Source organism: Balaenoptera physalus (genome assembly GCF_965194825.1).
Source record: "Balaenoptera physalus genome assembly, chromosome: 4".
Taxonomy (NCBI): domain Eukaryota; kingdom Metazoa; phylum Chordata; class Mammalia; order Artiodactyla; family Balaenopteridae; genus Balaenoptera; species Balaenoptera physalus.
In genome coordinates this window covers 36,611,262-36,635,271 of record NC_138891.1, presented here as the reverse complement: position 1 = coordinate 36,635,271, position 24,010 = coordinate 36,611,262, and the positions used below count along the sequence as shown (strand labels likewise).

General features: G+C 36.2%; 1 protein-coding gene across 5 annotated transcripts in view; it reads right to left on the bottom strand.

The window, feature by feature from the left end:
• The window catches only part of MME (membrane metalloendopeptidase), a 91,034-nt gene that overhangs the window by 22,997 nt on the left and 44,027 nt on the right, over positions 1–24,010 (bottom strand). For all 5 annotated transcript variants that reach the window (XM_082459551.1, XM_082459554.1, XM_082459553.1 and 2 more), the window contains exons 9-16: positions 23,120–23,254; positions 21,028–21,129; positions 19,216–19,352; positions 19,013–19,106; positions 17,741–17,869; positions 16,873–16,971; positions 14,202–14,282; positions 12,751–12,854 (exon numbers count right to left, since the gene is read on the bottom strand). In XM_082459551.1, coding sequence (XP_082315677.1) covers positions 12,751–12,854; positions 14,202–14,282; positions 16,873–16,971; positions 17,741–17,869; positions 19,013–19,106; positions 19,216–19,352; positions 21,028–21,129; positions 23,120–23,254 — 881 coding nt within the window. The remainder of the gene's footprint in view (positions 1–12,750; positions 12,855–14,201; positions 14,283–16,872; positions 16,972–17,740; positions 17,870–19,012; positions 19,107–19,215; positions 19,353–21,027; positions 21,130–23,119; positions 23,255–24,010) is intronic.

The window sequence follows — 24,010 nt, the reverse complement described above, 5'->3', positions numbered from 1 at the left end:
GTTCATTGAAAGTATTTCCACTTCTTGAAATATAGGAATATATCCAGGTCTGCAATCTGTTTTTTAATTTGCATCAATTTTTAATGGAGGCAATCGACAGTACAAAACCCATTCTAATGTATCTCTTTGGAAACTGCAGTGGATTAAAATTATATTGGAATGTGTTTAGCTCAGTGTTTCTGATACTAGGTAAACTATGCCAACAATTCTGGAGCAGTTGACAGAATATCGAAATACAGGTTGCTAAAATTTCAGACTCTTTGTAAACTATGAATTACATTTTTTTAAATTCATAGTTTACAAGGAGCCTTTTTGGGGACTAAGAGATCCCCTTGGCAGGTATTTAGTTTTGGGTAATGTGCCGCCTCTGATTATTGCCATTTAAAATTATTTCTTTAAAATATGGCATACCAGCTACGAGAGCAAAGGTATATTTTTGTATAATGACTGTAAAATGAAATCCAGGTGGTTCTTAAGTAGATTTGTCTGTGTATGCCATGAATTAGGCTCTATATTGAATCTAAAGGTTTTATAAAATACAATTCCTGACTTTAGAAAACTCTAGTTGAGGAGATGATAAAGAGGCATAAATAACTATAATACAAGACAGAATGAGAAAAAAAACAACAACCACCCAGCCAGCGTTAAGCTAAAGGATGGTGCCAGTGTTCCCATGTCTTTCTGCTCAGATGTTATGAAGACCGCACATCAATAATCACTGTTAAACACTTTTGTGCAACAGGAGTAATATTACCATCTTAATAGACTATTACACATATCCTTATATACTCATTGAAAAATGGGTACTGCTTGACTTCAGATACCTCCTTAAATGTCAGCACACATGCATACACTTAAGACAATCATATATTATTATCTAATGGCTGCATTGTAGTTATTCCACTTTTAGGGCAACAATTAGAGTGGCAATTATTATCCTACTCATGGAAGGAGTTTATAGTAATTAGTGCAATGAGGTTAAATCAGAACTGTTTCCAGACCCTGCTTTGCAAGGTAAGCAGTACAAAGTCAGCACCCCTAAATCAGCATTTTAGCTACAATTTCAGTAACTACTGTCGGATTTCAGATGTGAGTCCTATTTTGATCTCTTAAAAATAACTCAGGGAGGGCCACATATAACAACTGTCTGATAAATTCTAATTAAGCATGAATTCTGTCTCCAATAACAGGACTAAGACATTCATATAAAGGATTTGGGACTTGAAAAGAAAATCCAGATAGAATTTCTGTGAATTTTTCTTTAGGAAGAAAATAACTTTGAAGATGGAGGGTGTGGGTGGGGGAATAGTTGATCAATGTGTTTCTTCTTTGGTTTGATTTTGTTGTTGCAAACAGAAAACATTTTCAGACCGGATGGTGTGACAGATAGCTCAGTCCTCCCTAATTGCATCACAGCTGAGTCATCAATATTTTAATTTCTTGCAAGTTGTTGATTACAAGCATATAATTTTATTTATTTTAATTAAACTCCACCTTTTCCCACATGCTTTGTGGTGACTCACAACAAAAACATATACTTGTAATCCCAGGGGTGTTAGTCTAAAATCTAGAGATCAGAAACTACATAGGACAGGTAGATTTTGTTTGTGTGACCCAAAAGATTATGAAAGAAAACATTTGTATAAATAAAACTCAGGATCAGGGAAAATGATGTATTAGGACTATGTTTATATATATTCACACAGTTATTATGACTCAAGTTTGGTTCAAGGTTGTCCGGCAGGAGGGGCAAAATAGGAAATGTGCTCATACTACTCTTGAGGAGAAACGCTGTTCCTTGAAGTGACTTTAGAAACATATCTCTGATGTGTCCTCAACATTCTGATAGTGTAGGAGAGCAAAACTTGCCACCCCAAAATGTCTCTTTGGTATGAGGGTTATTTTGACCTGAAAACAAATAAAGGCCCAAAAGACTCAGGAAGAAACTTTGACCTGCCCCCTAACTGCCTAAAAATTTTTTAGGTAGAGGTCCTGTTCCTGGAATAGAGCCATCAGCAGAGGTAAGTTCAAAGAATATGGGCCAGGTGTGGCGGGAGAAACTTGATAGAGCCCAGAGATCAGAGTTCACTCTGTATCCCGTTGTCTCAGCATGACCCAGAGAACAAGTGTTTACCAAACATTTGCTTTTCCATCTCCATGTGAATTGCCCTCCTCCCCTTTGAAGTCTCCAGTCACTCCTCCAACCTCCTTTTGTCTTTAGCTGAAGATGGTATTTAAGGTGAGGGATTCAGCCATCTTGGCAAGTTACTCAGTTTTCCTGGGTCTCTCCCATGTATACATGTTATTAAACTTTGTTTGACTTTTCTCCTGTTAATCTGTCTCATGTCAATTTAATTCTTAGACCAGCCAGAAGATCCTAGAAGGGTAGAGGAAAATTTCTTCCTCCCTGGTAATAGCAAATATGGCAGTAGATTTTATGCATAAACAGCTTATAATTATTAAAATTATTAAATTTCAATTGTTATAAAAATTAATTTAACATATTTTCAGGTCTCATTTGTTCAATTATGAACCTCTGATTTAGTGATGGTATACTCTGCATGGACTTTAATGGGTAGTAACAAATAATATGCAAATTGCTGGTTCTGGACTCAGGCACAATGCTAATAATGAAATACAAAAGGTGCCACTTCAAAATGTTTTTGTTTTTTTTAAATTATTATATTACAGAGGAAAGGAACTAGATATAGGAAACTAATGTTTCAGATAGCAACAGATCTCAGAAGTAGGACACAGATGAATGAAGTTTATATTACCCATCTCATGTTTATTGCTTTTGTAAAAATAAATGTCACACCTTTTGTTTTAGTGATTTTTCTGCTCTTCTGTTACATTACTTTGAGGGGGTTTAAGATTGCACTTTGATTACTGTCTGTAACTTTCCAGCAGGGAGGGTTTTACATATTAAAATGTCCACTGTGAATTACACCTTCACGAAAATAGGTAGCTACTTATGACCACAGGACACTCAAATAAAATTAGAATTATGGCGGTTAGGTTCACAGAGCACTAGTGTGTAGTGTGTGCCTTTTCTTCCTTGAGATCTTTCACAGTGTGTCCTCAGACCACCTCTGGGTAATTACCCAGATTCAAAAGTACAGGGCACTTTGTCGCTGGGAATGATGAGAACTTGAGGTACTGTGATTGGATCATTACATCTTAAAGTGATGATAACAGCTACAGACTCAATGTCTAATATTTGTGGTCAATCATGAAATATTTCACTATGTTACTATAAAAGCCAAATTAATAGGACAAAGAAAATATTTTTCAAAGTAAATGGTGATGTAACAAAAAATGAAAGTTCTTTTGATTTGGATGCAGCCTCAAAGTTTCAGGAGAAGTTTTCATTTATGGAAAACAGACAGATCTGACCCTGAATAGCAGCATAGAAAAGAGAAATTGCACAACTAAAGAGAAAACCAAGTATCCACTAACATAATGGATAGTGCAGGTTATCTGAAGATACCTTTAAAGTATGGAGGCCAGACACGAGCATCTCCTAGAGCAGGTATTGAACCTGAGAGATGGAGTAGATATCACCCTGTTCTTTGAATTCTCTTCCTGCCTCCGGTATGTGTGTAGGAGTGGTATAAAGTGAAGGGTGGGGAAGCAAGAAGTAAGCAAACTTTATTTTAAATTTCTGAGACATAATTTTGTCAGGTAATCTTATTCTTGTTTTGGGGCACTTACAGTAGAACAAAGGGCCATTATAAGCAGCATGGCCCTCGAAGCTGAACTAACAATGTAGCTGGGAAATATAACTGAAATACCCTTGAGAGGGGGACCAGGTGTGTTTCTCTTCTATCTCTGATTACCCTGAAGAACCTATGTGGTGATGAGATGAAAGCACACAGACATCATTTTTACTGCAGGGAAGAAAAGCAGAAGTCTACAGACTGATCCTATAGCCTTATGGAAATAATAAACCCACTGGATTGCAAAGGCACCTGGAATAAAACTTCTTTTGCTCACTCATGTGTGACTTTAAAAATTTAAGCAACAAAATCGTTAATGCCCCTTTCCCTGAAAGCGTTCAATTTCTTAGCATCTTGTGGCCTCGAAGCAACTCCTTTGAAATCAGCAGTACAATACAATGGTTTTCTCTGTCTTCCTCAAGTACTTCTGGAAAGGAGGATTCTCATTTTGTAATTGCACTTGCCACTGTAATGCTTTATATTTATTAATATTCCCTCATCAAGACTTCAAGGTTTTCTATATATTTTCATTCACCTTTCAAACCATACATATAAGATAGAGAACACCTCCAATTTTCAGGTGTAGAAACTAAGGCACATCATAGCTCAAACTCTTCTTCCTATTTACAGACTTAGCAATACAACTGGGAAAAGGATATATAAACTAGGGAGAAAGAGGACCCTCTCATCTCCCAATCAAATCCCCTACTTCTAACATGTTGATCTGCATCACACATAAAATTTCATCACAAAAATGAATGCCATCTCCTTGCCATTCTCTTTTAAAATGAAAGTGCTCATTTTTAGACTGCTTCACATTTAGGGCTGCCCCTTTCCCTAACAAACTTTAGGATGCTGGCCTCTATGGCACCCTGAAGTCTCATCATGACCAGATCTTAACAACAACAGTTACTGTTTAATGAACACCTAAGTTATGTGGCAAGCACATTACACAATACACAACACAATGACCCACAAGGCAAAAGTAAATGCTATTATCCTCAGTTTATAAAGGAATCATTGAGGCCCAGAGGTATTATGTAGGTTGTCTAAGTTCACACAGCGAATAAGTGGCAGAGGAAGAATCTTACCTCAGGACTGCCCACTCCCTCTACCCCCCATCTCCCATCACTGCCCTGACTCCAGAGCACAAGCTCTTTCCACTGCTGCCTAAGGTACAATATTTTACCCAAAGGCAAAAGCACGGTAGGACCAAAGAGCCTATTCCACTGTTCACTGTTGTTGCATAAGAGTTGTTTACATGACTGAAGTACTCTGAGTGACTCACCTGATCCTCTGAGAGGTGAGAGCCAGGACTCCTATGCTGACATGACACTGGGAGAATCCGCTTCTCTTTCAACAGAAAGCAACACAAATTGCTACTCTAATTTTCTTCCTAGAAGTCATCAGTTGGTTGTGTGTGGTTCTAAGTTTGGCAGCAAGACTCCATCTTTTTAGTCTTCAATAACTCTATATGTGTGTACATGCATGTACGTGTGCCCTCACGTGGGTCATGGGCCAAATTCAGAGAAATGCCCGATTTGGAACATATATGGGTGGGTGGGTTTTTTCTGTCAGAATTTTCTTTTGGTACTTGTTCTCCTGGTTAAGAATAACCTTGCGATCTTTCAGGAAAGAATTGAAAGCTCTTACATCCTGTATAACCCTCAGCAATGATATAACGTGATGTTATAAGTCCATTGTTGCCTAGCTCATTAGACAGTCACTCCATGAAGGCAGGAATGTCCCATGTTTTGTCCTTTTTTAAAATTTTGGTAAGAACACTCACCATGAGGTCTATCCTCTTGACACATTTTAAGTGTACAATACATTATTGCTGACCTTAGGTACGATGCTATACCTTATTCATCTTGCTTAACTGAATGTTTATGCCTGTTGATGAACAACTCCTCATTTCCCCCTCCCCTCAGCTCCCAGTAATCATGATTCTCTCCTTTGATCTTATGAGTTTGGCTATTTTAGATACCTCATAGAAGTGGAATCATGCAGTATTTATTTTTCTGTGTCTGGCTTATTTCCCTTAGCATAATGTTCTTAAGTTCATCCATGTTGTTGCATACTGCAGAATCTCCTTCTTCTTAAAGGCTGAGTAGTATTCCATTTCATATATAGACCACATTTTCTTTCACCTTTCATCTGTCGATGGAAACAAGTTGTTGCCACATCCTAGCTAACGTGAATGGTGCTGCAGTGAACATGGGAGTGCTAATATCTCTCTGAGATCCTGATTTCAATTCTTTTGGCTATATGCCCAGAAGTGGGATTACTGGGTCATGTGGTTCTATAGCTAATTTTTTGAAGAACCTCCATATTGTTCTCCATAGCTACTGCACCCTTTTGTATTCCCACCATTTGTGCAAGGGTTCATATTTCTCCATATCATCAGCAACACTTTTTGTCTTTTTTTTTAAAAAAAAAAAAACAATATGCAATCCTAACGGTAGTGATGTGATAACTCATTGGGGTTTTGATTTGCATTTCCTTGATGATTAGTGATGTTGAACATCTTTTCATATACCTGGTGGCCATTTGTATGTCTTCTTTGGAGAAACGTCTATTCAAATCCTTAGCTCATTTTTTAATTGGGTTATTAATTTTTTTGCTATTGAATTGTAGGAGTGACATATATTTTGGAGATTAACCCCTTACCAGATATGCGATTTGCAAATATTTTCTACCATTCCTTAGGTTGCCTTTTCATTTCTTCTACCATGCAGAAGCTTTTAAGCTCAATGTAGTCCCAATTGTGCATTTCATGTTTTGTTCTTAATAGTATCTCTAGGGCTTAGCACAGCGTTGGGAACATGATAGGCACTCAATACATATTTGGGTCTTGGCATATCAGTAGGTCCTTCCAAGCCCCAAGAGTACTGACCCTTCTCATCCTTGGGACCCTGGGAGGGTGGAGGGCACTAAGCCTAGGTGTTATGCAGGCTGTAGAGAGCCATGGAAACTGGAAGTCATGTACTATCTGGACATTGTCCTCTCAAGAGGGTACACTGGTATAAAGTTCTAGACTTCTTTTGCAAAGTTCTCCCTGTTTAAACCTTTTAACTTTTATCTTCCCTCCCTACTTCTTCTTCCCCCTCTGAAAACAAAACCCTGCTTGGGTGCTAATTAAAATGCAGAAATGTTTTTACTGGTAAAATGTATTTTGCTTATAACCCAAAAACATGTTGAAAAATTGCATAGTCTGTTGGCTTAATGGGAATCTAAAAGATGGAACTCTAACATTTTAATCTATTACAATATGTGTAGAACATGGGCACACCAGGGCAGATACTGCCATAGGGAATTAGAGTGACTTGTCCAAGTTCAGTTTATCTGTTATTCTGTCTTTCTGGCTGAGTAGTACTTGATGAGCCGAATAATCTGTTTGGTGTATCTTCCCCATACATCTACATCATGGAGAGTCACTTGTGTCCCAAGTCTCCAGCACTCTGCGTGCCCACCCTGGACAGGTCCTATCAACTCTCCACCTGTGTGCCATCTCATTTACCCACATAAGTCCTCTATAACTATTCTTCTTTAAGTTCAATGATACAGACTTAATTAGAAGATTGAGTCTAGAAACATGAGTGAAGGGGAAATATCAGAAGAGATATTTTAGAAAGAAGTGAGGTGCTTCCCTACCTCCCAAGAACATGTTCTTTTTCTCTTGGGTCACTTGATGTGGAGAAGCCAGGGAGTAAAACATCCTGGCTCTTGTCAAAACTTCACAGTAAGGGCCAGAAAATTTTAGTGCTGGGAAGAACCTTAGAGATGTTATGGAGTCTAAATCAACCTGCTCATGTTATAAATAAGGAAACTTCATGGCTTTTAAAAGGCCACAGATAGTAACTGGCAGAACTGAGACACGAAAAAGTGATAGTAACTCACGGCAGTGGCAAAACTATGGTGGTACCAGCCACCCTGCTATTTTTGGTGGTGTTGGCCTTTCAGGAAGGACCACATAAAGCCACAGCTGTTGGGCTGCCAACCTCAGTACCACCACTCATTTCAGGGGCTTGCAAACATTCAATTAGCCCAGATTAGAAAAGACAGTAGACTTGAAGCAATGAAGGAGAAGACAGAAATGAACCAACCATTTTGTCTGGTTTTGTTTTAAGTGAATCCTTTGTTCACCTCAATATTAATTTAAATGCTGACATGTTGTTTCCAGAGAATGTTTTACTAATAAGTTAAGGTTTAATTGTGGTTTAAAAAACAGTGCTATCCTAGCACTTTGTTGTCTTGTAATAGCACCAACCAACTCTGCTTTCTATCAGCTTTCATTGTTGCTCACCTGCCTCTTCTACTAGATTACAAGCTATGAGTCTTACTCATTACTTTATCCTCTTTATCCTTACTCATTAATTACTGTGCTATATCCTTAGCACAGTGCTTTGCACACTGTAGCTGCTGGATAAAATGTTTATTGAGCTGGCTGCTGTTAATGTCAGCTTGTTTTTATTTTGATGTACAACAGCAGGAAAGAAGCAGCAATGAAATAAGTCTTCGTAGTTTACAAAATGCAACTCCACATGCTCAGTGGTCATAATTTACAAACACTGGCACTATCTGTCCCAATTATATTACAGAAAATTCTGTCCTGAGAAACTAACAAAATAATATCAAGTCTAAAAATAAGAAAAGGAATTCATTTTATTTTGTTCTAGTACATTGTTTCTTTTCAGAGGTTTACGTTTGTTCCATGGAGTCTAAGTGAATAATCATGTTACTGGAAGTAAATCATTTTAGATATATCACTAAGTAATTTTGCCAATGGATATTACAGTCTCAATTTAACATTATTACTATTTGATAACATGATGTGTTTGAAACTCTTTACAAACTGTCATTAAGTCCCCAGAGAACATGATGTTTGAGATAATTTTGGAAACACAAGCTAGGCACTCAGAAACCACATGAGCCAAGAGCCTTTTAAATTTAAATCTTTGTCCTTTGCAGTTGCCAGGGGCTCAAATGGGCAGAAGTCCTTTTAGCCAGATGATTAACTCAGGCATATCACATGCAGACTTCCTGACCTCCTTAATTTTTTGAATTTTTAAGCAGAGAGAACAGCAGAGATCATGTTGGACATCTTCACCAACAATGATGGTGAAATGCTTGCATGTGTCAATATTTACTTTAGTGGCTGAGTTCACTTTATAAGCATTATTACAAACTGGCAATTTTATCAATATTCACTCCATCATCATTGAGGAAAGGTCGACATTCTGCTCATCAATGTTCAATCTCTGGTGACACAAATACATGGTTTCTGCTTTCAACAAGGCCTAGTCCAGCTAAATGTAATCAAATGTACTGGTGCTGTGACTAAAATGTGTGTAACGTATAGCACAGGGACAAGATGAAGAGAATAACGTAAGGGGGTGCTATGAGTAAGGAGATAACGCTCAAGTTGAATCACACCATGTGTAGGTTTCTGTTAAATGAACAGGGCAGAAAGGGTGGCCCAAGGTAAGGGATAAGGAGGAGGAAGAGATGCAGCAATGACTTTACAGTAATTCCTGTGGGTGGAGATTTGGGGCAATGCTGTGGGGTAGGGTGACTCTAAAGGAATTCTGGAGTGCTATTACAGGGAGGTACGCAGAGCCCTGTACACGCTTCATGAGATGGGCAAAACAAACGTATTGAAAGGTTTTCATCAGAAAATAACATGACTCAATTTGTGTCTTTAAAAGCTCTCTAAGGCAGTAGCATGGAGAGTTAATTGAAGGACTGTGAGATGATTGATGATAAGGTTAGGAAAATATTATAATCACTCTGCTGAACAATGAGAAATGTCTGAATTAAGGCATGACAATGGAGATGGTTAAGATGGAGATCCACACCCCCTCATGCCTATAAAATATTTAATTAGCAGCTGGTGGATGTAAACTTTTTTTTTTTTTTTTTGGATGGGATTTGAAGTAGGTATCACTGTAGACATCAGAGATGATAGAAAGGGATTGGTCTAGGATGATGAACCCCTGGTTTCTGTCTTGGTAGCAATAAGATAGAAGTTGGAAACTAGGGGGATCAAGGGAGAAAGATGATAAATTTTTGCTCAAAAAGGCAAATGCTGTGTTTGTAGGGTCAATGGAACACCTGCATGGAGATGTTTCATTGACAGCTAGACATTTGGATCTGGAGCGCAGCAAACAGACCTGGGCCAGATACATATATTCAGTGGTCATAATGATAGTAGAAGATGCAAATAAGTATACGAGCTTGCCCGGTGAGAGCATGTGGAGTGAGAAAAGAAAAAGTCCTGAAGTTCACTATTTGGTTAATTGACTGAATTTATTTAAATTAATTGCTGCCTTGAAAATTTAATGCATCATCATTTCTCTATAATACCCTACAATATAACCCTACTATAATCAATAGCTTTTCTCATCTCTGTCTCATCTACTGTGGATATGGACACCTGTTTATCCTGCAAGACCCTGGGAGTGAGGACTTGAGCACCTGAAAATGTAATTCTCTGAGTTAACTGCAGGCTACATGAATAAAGTAGAAGCAATAGATGTTATCTGCCTGAACATACACAGTGAGGACTTGAACTTGATGTTATATGAAAAAGGAAAGAAAACATAGTGACTTTATTGCTATTAAGCAGGTACAAATTAAGTCAAAAACTTTCACTATAAGAAAACTCAATAAAATAGGAAGAACTTTTATTATGTTGTGATCTACAGGGTACAGTCCTAATGATTTAATGCAATCACTGTCAAAAGTACTTCCAATATTTTGGAAGACAAACACTAAATTTTAAAGCTAAATTGCCAAATTAAAGACATGATCTTGTAAAAAAATTTCACAAAATTGAATATGAGCAAGTATGAGTCAACACAAAAAGGAACAAACACTAACGCAGGGGTTCTGACTTGAGAAGGGGGCATGGGACTTAAAAAGAATACCAATACCTGGGTCCCCACCTACAGGTATGTACATCACAATCTAGGGTGGTGTAGAGCTGGGGAATCAGTACTATTTCTTTTTTTTTTGAACTTTATTTTATTTATTTTTTATACAGCAGGTTCTTACTAGTTATCTATTTTATACATATTAGTGTATACATGTCAATCCTAATCTCCCAATTCATCCCACCACCACCCCACCCTACCACTTTCCCACCTTGCTGTCCATACGTTTGTTCTCTACATCTATGTCTCTGTTTCTGCCCCAGGTGACTCTAAAGTGCAGCCTGAGTTTTGAACCCTTGTACTCAGCACACAGGTAGAAGATGGGGAAGGAAGAAAAACTAGCCTGGTATGGCAGAGAAGACCTTATACGTCATATTGCACTTGTGATTAACAGTCAGAAGCTCATGGAAAGGATCCAAAGTACTACTGAGCTATGCATGCTACTGAGCAAATATTCATTTAAATATTATATACAACTGTCACTTTTGATTATCTATAGTAAAGAGAAAAAGACTCAGAGAAAATCAACACATACGATAAAACGGAATGAAAACTGCACACCATATTACAAAATGATTATGGAGCTGGGACTATATTAACTTCTAAAGAAAACATCAAGCAATAATTCAACAACTATTTTTAAAATTATGAAGAAATCTTCTGACGTCAGGTGGGTGCAGGTTATATTAGCTATTTTCAAAAAGAATATTTGATGATATTTGTATGTACATATTTTACGCAGTGCTAACAACCATTAAGTGTAACTATATGTAGTTTTAAAGAAATAAAAATATTCAGACTTATAAGGAGCTTCTCAGATTATAAATTTTCCCACAGGATATTATTCTTGATGACTTTTTATTTGTTTCTAGAGATAGGATTGACAACCGACTATAACACAAACCATACGTGCCCATTCTCCATCTTTCTTTCCCACCTGGGACACTAAACATTCTGTGACATTTGCTGTCTCATTTTTAGCACCAGACAATATAACATTTGCTCCAGTGTAAACATAGAGGTCAGCAAAAGAAATCAATCTCTTTTTCGGGGTACCTTAAGGGCTCAAAATGTTGTACACGGATTGAAATAAACCGGCATTTCCATATTAGGAATTTTGTCCAACCTGGACTTGGCTTACTAATAGAAGAGCCCTGTTATCAAATAGTCCTTCTGCACTTTGTACCTTTCTTGGCACATTTCCCTCCTGGTGATACAGTTTATTATAACACGCCTTCCATACTCTCTGCTGTTGTAATGTAATGTAATACAATCAAAGCTCACCTTTGATTCTCCCAGTTCCCAGTGACACCTGGACTTGGTATGGTATTGTGTCAGTTACCACAGAAATCAAATTAGTATATTGACTTTTCACTTGCTCACTCATTCATTAATTTAGTTTTAACTGAAAACCTCCTATGTGTCCAGCACTGTGCTGAATGGTCCCTTGTTCTCTAGGAGCTAAAAGCACAAGCAGTTCTAGGGATTTAAGTGCATAAACACTTATGTTGATAAATATGTTAGACACATCCACTTAACTGAAAAATTAACATTAAGCTAATAGTTACTACAATGTACTCATGCCACTAGTAAGCAGAGATTAAGAGCATTTGAAAACTACGAATGAGAGTGATTCCTGATATCTCATATTTGGCTACCACAAGGTTGACAGAAGTGTTACCTGGAGCAATCTAGGAAGGGGATGGAGTTGCAGGATGACGGACCGATAGAACACAGGTGGGGCTGAGGGCAGATGATAATGCTGAGTACAGTAATACAGCCTCAGAGAAGGCTTGAAGGAGCTATGGATTACTTAGGCTAAGGTGTTCTTGAGAGCCCTGTCCACAGACAAAGTAGAGGGGACAGACAATAATATGAGAAGAAACCAAAGGTAGTCTAAGGACGCCTTAATGAAAAAAGTTTAAATTTTGATTAAATCCCTGACTCATCTTTAGTACATTCTTAGATGTTCTTAGAAGTACTCAACAGAAAGAGAACATTACACCTTCTAACATTATTCTAAGTCAGGTTCTTTCTCTTAATGCGACAAAGGCCCTCTTCCAAATGAACATGTTAGAAAACTGGAATATACATACTCATCCTTGTCCACCTTTTCTCGAAGCTTCTTTAGCTGTTTATTTTGGCTGAACTTCAAGTTTTGAATTATGTTCTCAAAGTATTCGTCTTCCCTGTAGCTCAACTATATTGATTTAAAAGATTTGGGGAAAAATATTAAAACCGGTATCTTCAAAGTTTTTGCTAAATAGCATGAAGAGATATTTTCTTAAATTCTATTACTTAATAAAGTTAACAGAGGACATTAAAACTTGCCAAAGAAAAGTTAAGTTCCAACTAGCTTAGTTCTATATTACAGATCACTGCTGCGCTGGCTGAATCACTACTTCAGTCTATTCTTTTGTAATGAGTCAAATGAAACTAAATGTCAAACAAGCTTTTCCATATTGATATTCATCCTTACAGGACAGACAAGATAAAAGCATTCATATTTAGTACCTACTATGTTATAAGAACACTGTTATAAGAACTTCATATATCACATTTTTTAATCCCCATAATAATCTTATGAAGGTGGGCCGTTACCACCATTTTAAAGCTGAGGAAACTGAAGCACAATTAAGTCACTTGCCCAAGTTAATGAGTGATGGAGCTGAGATTTGAACCCTAGGAGTCCGGCTTTGAGCTTATGCTCTTAGCCAGCTAGTGAGAGGTGTAGCTGAGATCTGAACCCAAGCAATTCAGCTGTGAGACTATGTGCTCAGCCACTGGACTCCTGCACAAGGGCCCCAGGGACTCACATGCTACAGCCAGCTCATTTTTTTAAAAAGTCAAGCTTTTCTGCAAATGGAAAAAGAAAAGAGGACACTGTGCCTTGCAAACTCCCGTGTACTCAACGGATTAGGAATCGCTGTCATCCCCAGATCTAGGAAAGGGTCACCTTGTCACCAGGGTTTCAAGTAGTTGTGGTGACTGCAAGGTTAACAACAGGACCTTTAGCTGAGTCTGAAATCAATACTGTAATGACTTCAATCAACTCTGTTTTCTTTTCATTGTTACATTACCAAAGGGGAATAAAATAGTTCCCCATTCTCAAATAGTAGATTTTTTTTTCAAATAGAGAAGGCATGACCTGGTTTACCCAGTGGAGGAATAATTAGAAAGTGGAAGGAAAGCTGAAGATCTGACTTTTCAGGTGTGTATAAAATGAGATAAGAAGCCTGAGTACTGCCTGTTCATCACTTAAATGTCTATGTCTTAATGCTCTTTAAAAAACACCAGATTTTTATCACTACTCTTAAAATGGAATATATGGAAAGCAAAATAACAAAACCAAATACAGACCAGCCCATGAAACAATAGGCTAAAACTAAAACAAACATAGTTCTGGCTTCAGTGTTAAAGGCTTAATATCAATATAATAAGACCTCTGGGTGTAGGCTATTTCACATAATTTCTGCCCCCCCCATAGCTAGAAATGACATTGCCACCAGCCCCAGGCATCAGCAGTGAAGTCTTTATGAAGACTTACCTCAAGGTATTCATTATTCAGTTTGTTGTCATTTGAAATAATGTCATCAGGATAGCCGATCCTTTCTTTAATTGCTAAGGCCTATGAAAATAAGAATATTGAATGTGAGCATGATTATGAACTTTCAAATGCAAACATTATAATTTGCCCTTGACAGCAGTTGAATAACCTGACCCATACTGTGTACAAGATGAGTACCTGACAACGTTTAAACAGAGATCTTTTGCACTGGCTTTTTCTTGGAGTTCAAAATAAACAAAAAATAGTTCTGAAATTTAGCTTCTAATACCCTATTCTCATAGGCTGCAGCTTTCCCAAGAAAACCAAAATGAAAACTGACAAGTCATTGTTCCACATGTATTGTACTTTTATGAACTTTTTCTCTGAAAGGCTTTTTTCTTCAATTTTACAGGAGGGGTAATATTTAGAACTTCCATTCTAGCAGCTTATAATTATCTTTTCACTTCACTGATTTGGCTGAGAAAACAGATGTGGGCTTACAGGTTTAATGCTAATATTCTTTCTAAATATTGGTTCCTGGAGTTTTTATGTTCTCCTTTGGTCTCCAGAGCTAGTGTACCTAACTTCCCGTGGTTAAATGAATGACATTAGTTAAACAAGTAGAAAACAGGGTTTTCCTTGTTATACCATCTCATATTTACCACTACCTTACTACTATTTCTATTTTTATTATTTTAAAATTGTTTACTTATTGTAATTATTTCATCAGTACCACTTGTTTATTACTTGTTATTTCTATTTCTATTTTTTATTTCTCTCATTTTTCTCAAAGATAGTTGACTTTTGATTTTATCATATCACATTACTCTTAAATAATTTAACTAATTTAATATTTTCATGGGATATTAAGCTTGCATCTCTGAATTATTTGTTTTACCATCAAATGGATGTGGTTTTGTTACAAATCTGTTTCATAAGCGTAGGATTTCCCCAGTGGATCAGACAGATGTGTCACTAAATCAGTTTGGCCAAGCCCATTTCCTTTCCATACCATCAGCCCATAACGAATCATCTCCCTCTCAATGGCACTTTATTTTCTAGAAGATATTTCCCCAAAAGGTGTTCTAAGGGATACAAAATCTACAGAAATAGGAGGTACTACATGAAAAGGATATATTGTCAAATATTTGGGGTAAATACTGTGACACAAACGTTAAGCAGGCTTCTTCATTGAAAGACTTCTTAGAGTCTAAAATTAAGTAATTGTAAGTGTCCAATGGGATGAATTAGTCTATTTATTCATTCAATTTGTCTTTAAGGGTATACAACAAGCCAGGTACTTTGTAAGCGGCTGAGGATACAATGCTAGGCAAACATTTCTACCCCTGGAGAGTTTACTATAATGGTCAATGGTAGGCAATAAAATGAATATTAACTCTCAAGTGTGATGTATGGTGCCATAAAATCACATCCTACAGGTATAAAACCTAGTCGAGGGTGGGATCAGGGAAGCCTTCCTGCAGGAAATGTTTCCTAAACTCTTTTTGACCATGGGACTCTTTCATAGAGCAACTTGGCAGGTCCAGAGTTTCATGACACCACCGTGGGAAATGATTACCTAGAACAATTTGATTGGCTACATCAAATAGTACCATGTTGTGATAGCTAGAACATGAAAGGAGCAAATCCAGCCTGAACTTCTGAGGACCTACAGAATGATGGAAAGATAGCTTTACTGGGGTGCCAAATTCTAGACCTGACCCACTCAGGGCTCTGTGATAGCTGAAAAAGATAATCCTTCCATGTGACCTAATCCTGAAAGAGAACTACACTACAGCTTGATTCTTTTATTATAACAGATTTATGGACTCTTTCTGTGTTAGTTCAAAGAATGGTCTGTTCTTCCTGTTACCCTAACTACAGAGCAATAATCAGGCTGCATGTGAATACTGCTCATAAACACATACAGTTTTCACTGGACAGGTTCCGTTTAGGTTTATATAGTTATGAACACAATGGCATAGTAAATTTAAACCTGAGATTTCCTTAGACATCTCACTTTTATTCTAATGTAAGATATTAAGAGTCCCAATAAAAGGTGCACAATGGGGGTAAATAAGAATAGTTATAAAAAGCTCCTTCAACATCCCTCTAACTGTAGGTCACCTTATAGTACTCAAATAATGCACTACCTTACATTTGCTTGAATAGAAATTTAGTATTTTTCTCCCTAGGTCATTTAAAAAAAAAACTAAATAGTGCATGCTTAAAAAAAATTTAGCTAGAAGTTTACATTAAAGATTAGGGGATATTTTTAGATATTGGTAGAGGTCTTTTAAATATTTTTCATAAAAGGAGGAAAAATATGAACCACTGATAATATCTTTTAATGCTTTCTTGTTCACACAAGATTTTCCTCTTGTTTTGTGAAGACTTCCTTTAAAAAAACAAAAAAGGAAAATTGGAGATCTTTCAAAGTTTTGAGCCAAACATGGAGAGTAGGAGCTAGTTACAAAGAGATAATAAAAGATGAAAATCATAGGAAAAAGAAATCTTCAACCATGAAAAGTGCTCCTGGAAACATTACATCTTGAAGGAGCTTGCTTTTATTTTATGCCATCTTTGAATACTATGTTTTCCCCAAATTTCTTAAAAGCTAATCTTTTCTTATAGATTTTTCTTTGATAATTCGCCCTGCCTTGCTCTTTACCTTTTCTTCAGCTTTCTTTTTTGTTTCAGCATCCATCCAAGTAAGGTCATCTAAAGTCTGAATAAAAACTTCCCGGATCTGTGCAATTAAATCCTCAACCTTAAACCAAAAGAACAGAAGGCAAATTTAGGCCATGAATTAATTTTTTATAACACAAATTTAAAAAAAAATAGAGCTATAAGCTGTCTTTATGTGATTCAGTGATATGTTAATAAATGTAAATTTATAAACAAATTGGTGATCTAAACAAATGGATATATGTGGGTAGTTATATTTTTAAAGCAACACTGCTACTATCAACACTAATGATTAAATAGGTCATAATGCATACATTAATACAAATCACCTTCAGAATGTATGGTTTCCATTATCATGAAAGACGAACTAACATAAAATACTGTCATTACTATTAGTAGTTTAGTTAAGCATGAGGTAGCATTTCAATAGATTCTTTCACCATGTCTTTAAGTTCCCTTGTATTCATTTCAGTAACAATAAAAAATAAAGTACATGTCTTACACTTCAAATAAACCCTGGTTTACTTTCTGGTTTTTAAGAAAATACTAATTCTTAGTCAATTTTGGTAACAGAAGAGATTACAAATGACTGTATCATTAGAACATGTGACTGGGTATTGTGAATACATTGTTTCTGGAAAATGGACAATTGGTTTTGGGTTAAACAATATTAGGATCAGACACATAACCAGACCTGCGGGAGAGGGAGAATAAGATTTATTGGGAAATAATGGCAAATTGTGATTCAGAAGTTCTCTGCCAATTAATACAATTTTAACCAAATGATGGACTATTGTAATTGCCCATCAGTGCAAACACATGCTGATAGAGTACTGTGCAGAAAACATTACCACATGTTTACTGTCTCCAGGAAATGCTGCTTCCACATAGAGCCTTCCCACAGCATTTTCCATATTCCCATTGACATAGTTTGCACAACGTCTCCAAGTCGCTGTTTCTGATGTTGTGCCATAAAGAGCCTATGGGAGAGAAAAAGGAAATGGCATTTGACCAAGAGTAGACGGCCGAAGTGTGGTAAGAGCACAAATTTCACAGGACTCTATTTTTTATGTCTCCTAAATTCTTGCAATATTCATTGCTTCTCCTCACATGTCAGGATGTCCTTGCATAGGATAAAATGTAATCCAATTGAATTATTACTTACATATGATCTGGAAATAAGGTATATTTTCAGTAGCACGTCCTACAAAAACTGTTGGCTATTGCAAGTTAATATCTTTCTAGACAGCGTTAGAAAAAACAACCCTCTCCACCAAACAAACAAAATAACACTGTTGCCACTGTATAAACATAAATGTGAAGTAATATTCAATAAATGTAACAGGGGAGAGATCTGGTATACAAGAAAACACATTCCTGTTGTTTTTGCTGAAGTTCCAGTACTTAGAAGAACTGCATGTGTACAAATTTAAGAACCAATAAAGGGATTAACTTACGGAAGGGAAATTTAGCAAAACACCATTTTTACATTCTCTAATTTAAAAAATATGTCTACATTTTCTTTTAAAGGGTAAAAACTAAAAATTTCAATCAATCAGGGAGTTATTTCCTTTCCATGACACCAACCAATACATTTGTGAGAATTTCTCCTTCCTCTATCCCTCCTGCCCTCTCCCCTCACAATAGGACGAAAATGATGATTCTTTCAATAATGTAGGTCCAGTCTAATAAAAGGTCTTAAGGCTATCTCCAGGTAGGTATATTCTCAGGGAATTGTCCACATCAATGTGGTCCAACTGTCTGAATGTCTAGTATGTTACAAGCACCAGAAAAATCAAATTAATTGAGATAGATACCCCTGAAATTACTTTGAACACAACAAAAAACCAAGCTAGTATTCTTCCATGAACTGCTCAAATAACCAATACATGCCCTTCCCGGGCAATTCAATCACGGTGCCAGAGTAGACAATCATAGGACCACAGAGCACCCGAAAACTGGCTTTCCTAGGCAACATGGCTTAAATACAGGCAACATACCCAGCATTTGGCATTTTGTCTCTTGGCAAAGTTTACCACTTCTAGTAATGTACATGGCAAGCCTTCATAACCATGGATCGCTTTATGCTTTAAGTCTTAAGAAAAGAGAGATTTTTTCTTCACCTTGCGGAAAGCATTTCTGGACTCCTTGTAGGTTCGGCTGAGGCTGCTTACAAGATCCATTATGAACCGCCAGGACATTAAATTTTGAAGATCTCTGCATAAAAAAACCCACCACCCAGCAACAGAAAAGATGAGGCTGCAAAGCTTCTAAAGAGTGATATTAAATGTAAACTTTGGGGACATGGGCACTCAGACATACCTACCTGGTAGAATATTTGGTAAGAATGAGCTTAAGTTTGGTTAAATATTCTGGAGCATAAACAACCACATCTTCCTCATTTGGAATAGTAATATTCACAGTTGACATGATTTCATTTGTGAAATTTGACCAGCTGAATGGCTGGAAAAAAGCAGGCACAAAACATTCAGTAATTATGGATTTCTCTTCTTGGTTCCAAGACTCAGTTATGGTTACAGGGTCAGACATGGTTACAGTGTCAGTTGCATCACTATATAATTATCACAATGGTCAGTTTGATATCTGTTTGGGATTTTTCTCTAATTGCTTCAGTCAATTTTTGAATAAAAATTAGATCTGTAGCATAATTATTTAAATAAAAGAATTAAACCAGCCATTTAAGAGCAAAAGCAAAGCTTCTAAGTTTAGTGAACATATGCTAGAAATTAGGCTCAGTGTCAAATTCTTGGTCTAACCAATATGAAAGAAAAAGAAAAAGAAATTTAGCTGTAAACATAAAGTTTCCTAGGTTTATGCAAAAATTTAAATGGGTATAAAATGTTTATCTCTTAAAAGTAAATATTAATAAACAATCCATTTGAACACAGTAATACATCTCAGTGGAGCTCGTGTTGTAAATGAAAGCACACCGCTGTCCTAGCAGAGGTATAGTAGATGTATAGATACAACACAGATGGTCCAATGAAGATGAACAAAATGTACTTTAAGCTATCAATATCAGGTCTACAGGCATGCAGTTCTCACACTTCAGAAGCTGGGTTTGGAGTTGCCAGAAGATGGAGTCTTATCTATTATTCTTTAAATGGGAATTGTGGTTATTCAACCACCAATGGATATAAGAAAAAACAGCAGAAATGGAGATTATGCAGATCTTGCTGAAATGCCACATTTCAATGTTTGAGAATGTTTAAGATTACCAATATCTTAGGCTCTATCATTTTATATATATACGCCTAGAAGTATATAAATACACTGATCACTTACTAAGTATGAGATGCTATGTGCTTTTCTTGATTTCCTTTGGCAGTTTGGACCATTATTTCAAAACATATTTATTAAACACTTATTATATTAAAAAGCTCTATGTAAGAAATTCCTAACTCAGTAGGTTATGCCTTTAAAAAGTCCTTGTTTTCAGCAACTAGTGCCAAAGAGAATTCCATCACTGAATGTGGTGGTTTGTAGATTTTTCCATGAATGTTGCTTCATTACCTGATTGTGTGCATCAACTAATACATAGAATACATGCATAGCCTTAAAAGAGATGATTAGATACTAGCTAAGGAATTACAACTAAGCAAAAAGATGTCAATTGATGTTTATAAATGGAATCTATAGATTTTTCTGTTTCTTGTGTTCTATTTCTCCATTCTTGCTCTGAACACCTCCATAGATGGCCTTGATGAGAACATGGCAAGTTCTATGAATAAATTATCCTTTTTCAGAGTTAAAAAGAAATCTGGTACTTATATTATTTGACTGTCCAAGTCCAATGGCTATATAATGGTCTTTCAGAAGGATTTTTGCTTTTAATGTTTCCAAACCCTTTTCTATGATAATTTCTAATATTATTACATAGTTGCCTTGAAAGTACTTTTACCTTTGAAATTCACTCTAATTAAATATAAATATAATTATTTCAAACAGTTTTTTTTCAAGTCTTTTCATGAAGGCAAATGGTTGATGTCGTCTAAATTCGTTTTGATGTTCAATTTATTTCAATAAATAAAAAAATCATTACATTTTAACAAACTGCATTTTAATATTATAATTTTAGAAATGGCACAATAAGAGAGTACATAAAACTGCTACTTACCGTCCCATTGATCTCTAGTGAAAAGTTATTTTGGATCTGGGCTAATGTCATTTTGTTATAAAGAAGCATTGGATCATTTCGATCTTCAGATTTAGTTGTAGCCTATGGATTTAATTTCTTATCATTATTTTGGATCAAGAACTCTTTAGAAAAATATAACTATATACAAGGGAAAAAGAAATATGGCATAGGTACAACATAATTATATTTAAGTTCTATTCTGTATTTGTGTTATAATTTATTTTGTCCTATCAAGAAGAAAAGAGAAATATAAGAGATTTTAAGTATATTCAGTAACAATTATCAAGATTTGGCTACAGTGTCAAGTATAAAATTTTTTAAAAATCTTTTTATATTTTCATAACTGCCAAACCACATCAGCAATATTTACAGGCCTCTTTCCTTCTACGGCTAAATGGGCAGCTCAGTTGTGTCTGTGGTTATTTCATATGATAATGACTTTCTTGAATATAGTCATTTCCAGTTTATCTCTCAAATACTCTTTCTCTCACCTACCACCATTCAGTGTCCCAGTTAAAATTCAGACAGGAAAAAGAGTAGAAAAAAGCACAATGATTTCTACAAGAATTTAAAGCAAGTAAGACTGAGAAAATTCCTAGTACATAACACAGGTAGGTGGCAAATTATCTGAAGAGAGTTCTAGCATCTACTTTTGTGACTGTCCGCTCATCTGGCCTAACGAGTTCAGTGTTATCAGCAGCATCCAGTATTATTTTTTTCATTGAATCAAAAAAGAAAATTTCAATAACAACTGCCCAACTAGTGGTTGAAAGGAGTAAAAGCAATTTTAAGCGAAAAGAAACAAAATGTAAAAATGGGAATTATTTCTCAAGTGACAACGGCTCCAATTTCCCCTTTAGGTCACTTATTTATTCATTTAAAAACTATGTTTGTAACATCTGCATGCAATAACATGCTGGACACTGTTAGAGACACATAGGAGATTCAGGGAGGACTGAGACCCCACTACAATCTCAGAGTGTCAGAGGGGAGAGAAAATGTAGACACAAAGACTTCTGAGGTAAGATACAACTACTACAGAAGCTGAGGCTGATCAAAGGAGAACACGGTCTTGGAAGGTGCCAGAGGTAAAAACCCAGGGTAATAAACTGTTCTCCTCTAAAAATTCTGTTTCCAACACTGAACCACATGTAACCCATCAAGCTGCCATTCATCCAGCTGCAGCTCCAAGCAAAGTTTGGTTCTGATTCTAGACTTTCGGTTTCATGTAGCCCCAGGAAAGCCAAAATTGCCCTCAAAGATCTTCATTCTTCAAGATTCTGATGGTAAAGTGACAAGCAGACGGCGATTTAGGAGTGCAGGTTGCTGTTTGCAATGTCAGAGAGCTCTGTGGATCCTAGACTGAAACTGACCGTGAGTTCAATCAATAACCTGGATGCTGTTTACAGAGTTCACTCGCTTGAGACTGCAGACCCCGTCAGAGGAACTTCAGACAAGAATGTGCCAACTCAGACTCTAAGGATTGACCTGGAACTAGAGGAAACTCAGGAACACACCCCTTGGGCTTTGCTGATAAACTCCTCCTCTTGGATCTCCCCTGAGCTAATAAGCAGCCTGACAGTCTGAACTCAGTGATATCGTACTGTAGTGTGGCCATGTTCAGAGGCTAATACTTCTTAGCAAAGGGATAGAGACAATTTCTGTGGTCACCTTAAACTTTAAAATAAAATAAAGTAAAATGGTACATATCAAAACTAAAACAGCTTTGCTGAATAGCTAGCAATCAAGTGTGTCCTGATCTCAAGGGCATCTCAACAACAGTTTGACTGTAAATAGTTAGGATATTGATGTAATCCACTTATAATAGGTCATTAAGTACATCTAGTTTAATATTTGTCAAATTAAGTATGTCTCCTGGATGTCTGGAACCTGGTTTACTGTAAAATTCCAGTTTTAAAGGTCCTCTTGAAGTTAATGATCCATTACCGAGCTATGCATTTTTATCACTTGGTTAATGAGATGTACCTTTTACCCTTAAAATACGATAGAGAAGAGAAAGAAATAAAAAGTGGTTGACATTGTTCAGTGTATCAGAGAAAATGTGTTTTACATTGGCAATTTCTTTTTCCAATTCCATAACTCTATTCATTTCCAAAGAAAGCTGTTTTTCATCGACAGGCAGTCCCTTTTCCTGACGAATCAATTTGGCCACAGAAATCATAAAATCCACATATGCTGTACAAGCCTGCAAGAAATAAATGACAGTACATTGCTGAAGAACCTTCTAAATATTCATCACGGCGCTTTAACTTAAAACTTATTTTCAATTCAGTATTAATTTTTGGTGACAGATAAAGCACAACAAAATAGAAATCCATTCCTGAATCCTAAAAGAAATGACCTGTACAGATTCTCAGAAAGTCAATGTGTCTTTGAATTATAGCAGAACAATAAAGGATCACTCTGAAAGGACTAAGTAACTTATAACCATTTGGTTACGGAGATTTTATAACTTTCAACTTTTAATCAAACTAAATTGCTTTAATAAGAATGCAGATGCAAAACATTTGGTAAGCAATAACCTAGTATTTTTTTCTTAAATAATAATAAATTATTTTGCCAAATTTCCTTTTATCAGGTTTTCTCTGCACACATATATATATTTTTTCAACTATCCATGAAGAGATGGCCACAGACATATTACATTATCAGGACATCTTTTATTTGTCTTCTCTGGCCAAGCAGTATTTTTTTTTTTTTTTTTTAAATGAGAATGTGTTCTCATGAGCTCCTCCAACACAAATCTGTGGGTTTTAGTTAATTCCAAAGCTGGCTGTCATTACTGTGAAATTTCTAAGATACCATAGATTTGAATATCAGCTTTCTTCTAAGAACTCAAATTCTTTCCATTTTATCTTCACACACATTTTAACTTCATGAAGATAAGCTATAAACTAGTTTTATTATTGACCTTTTATAGAATATATAAATACCTTATTCA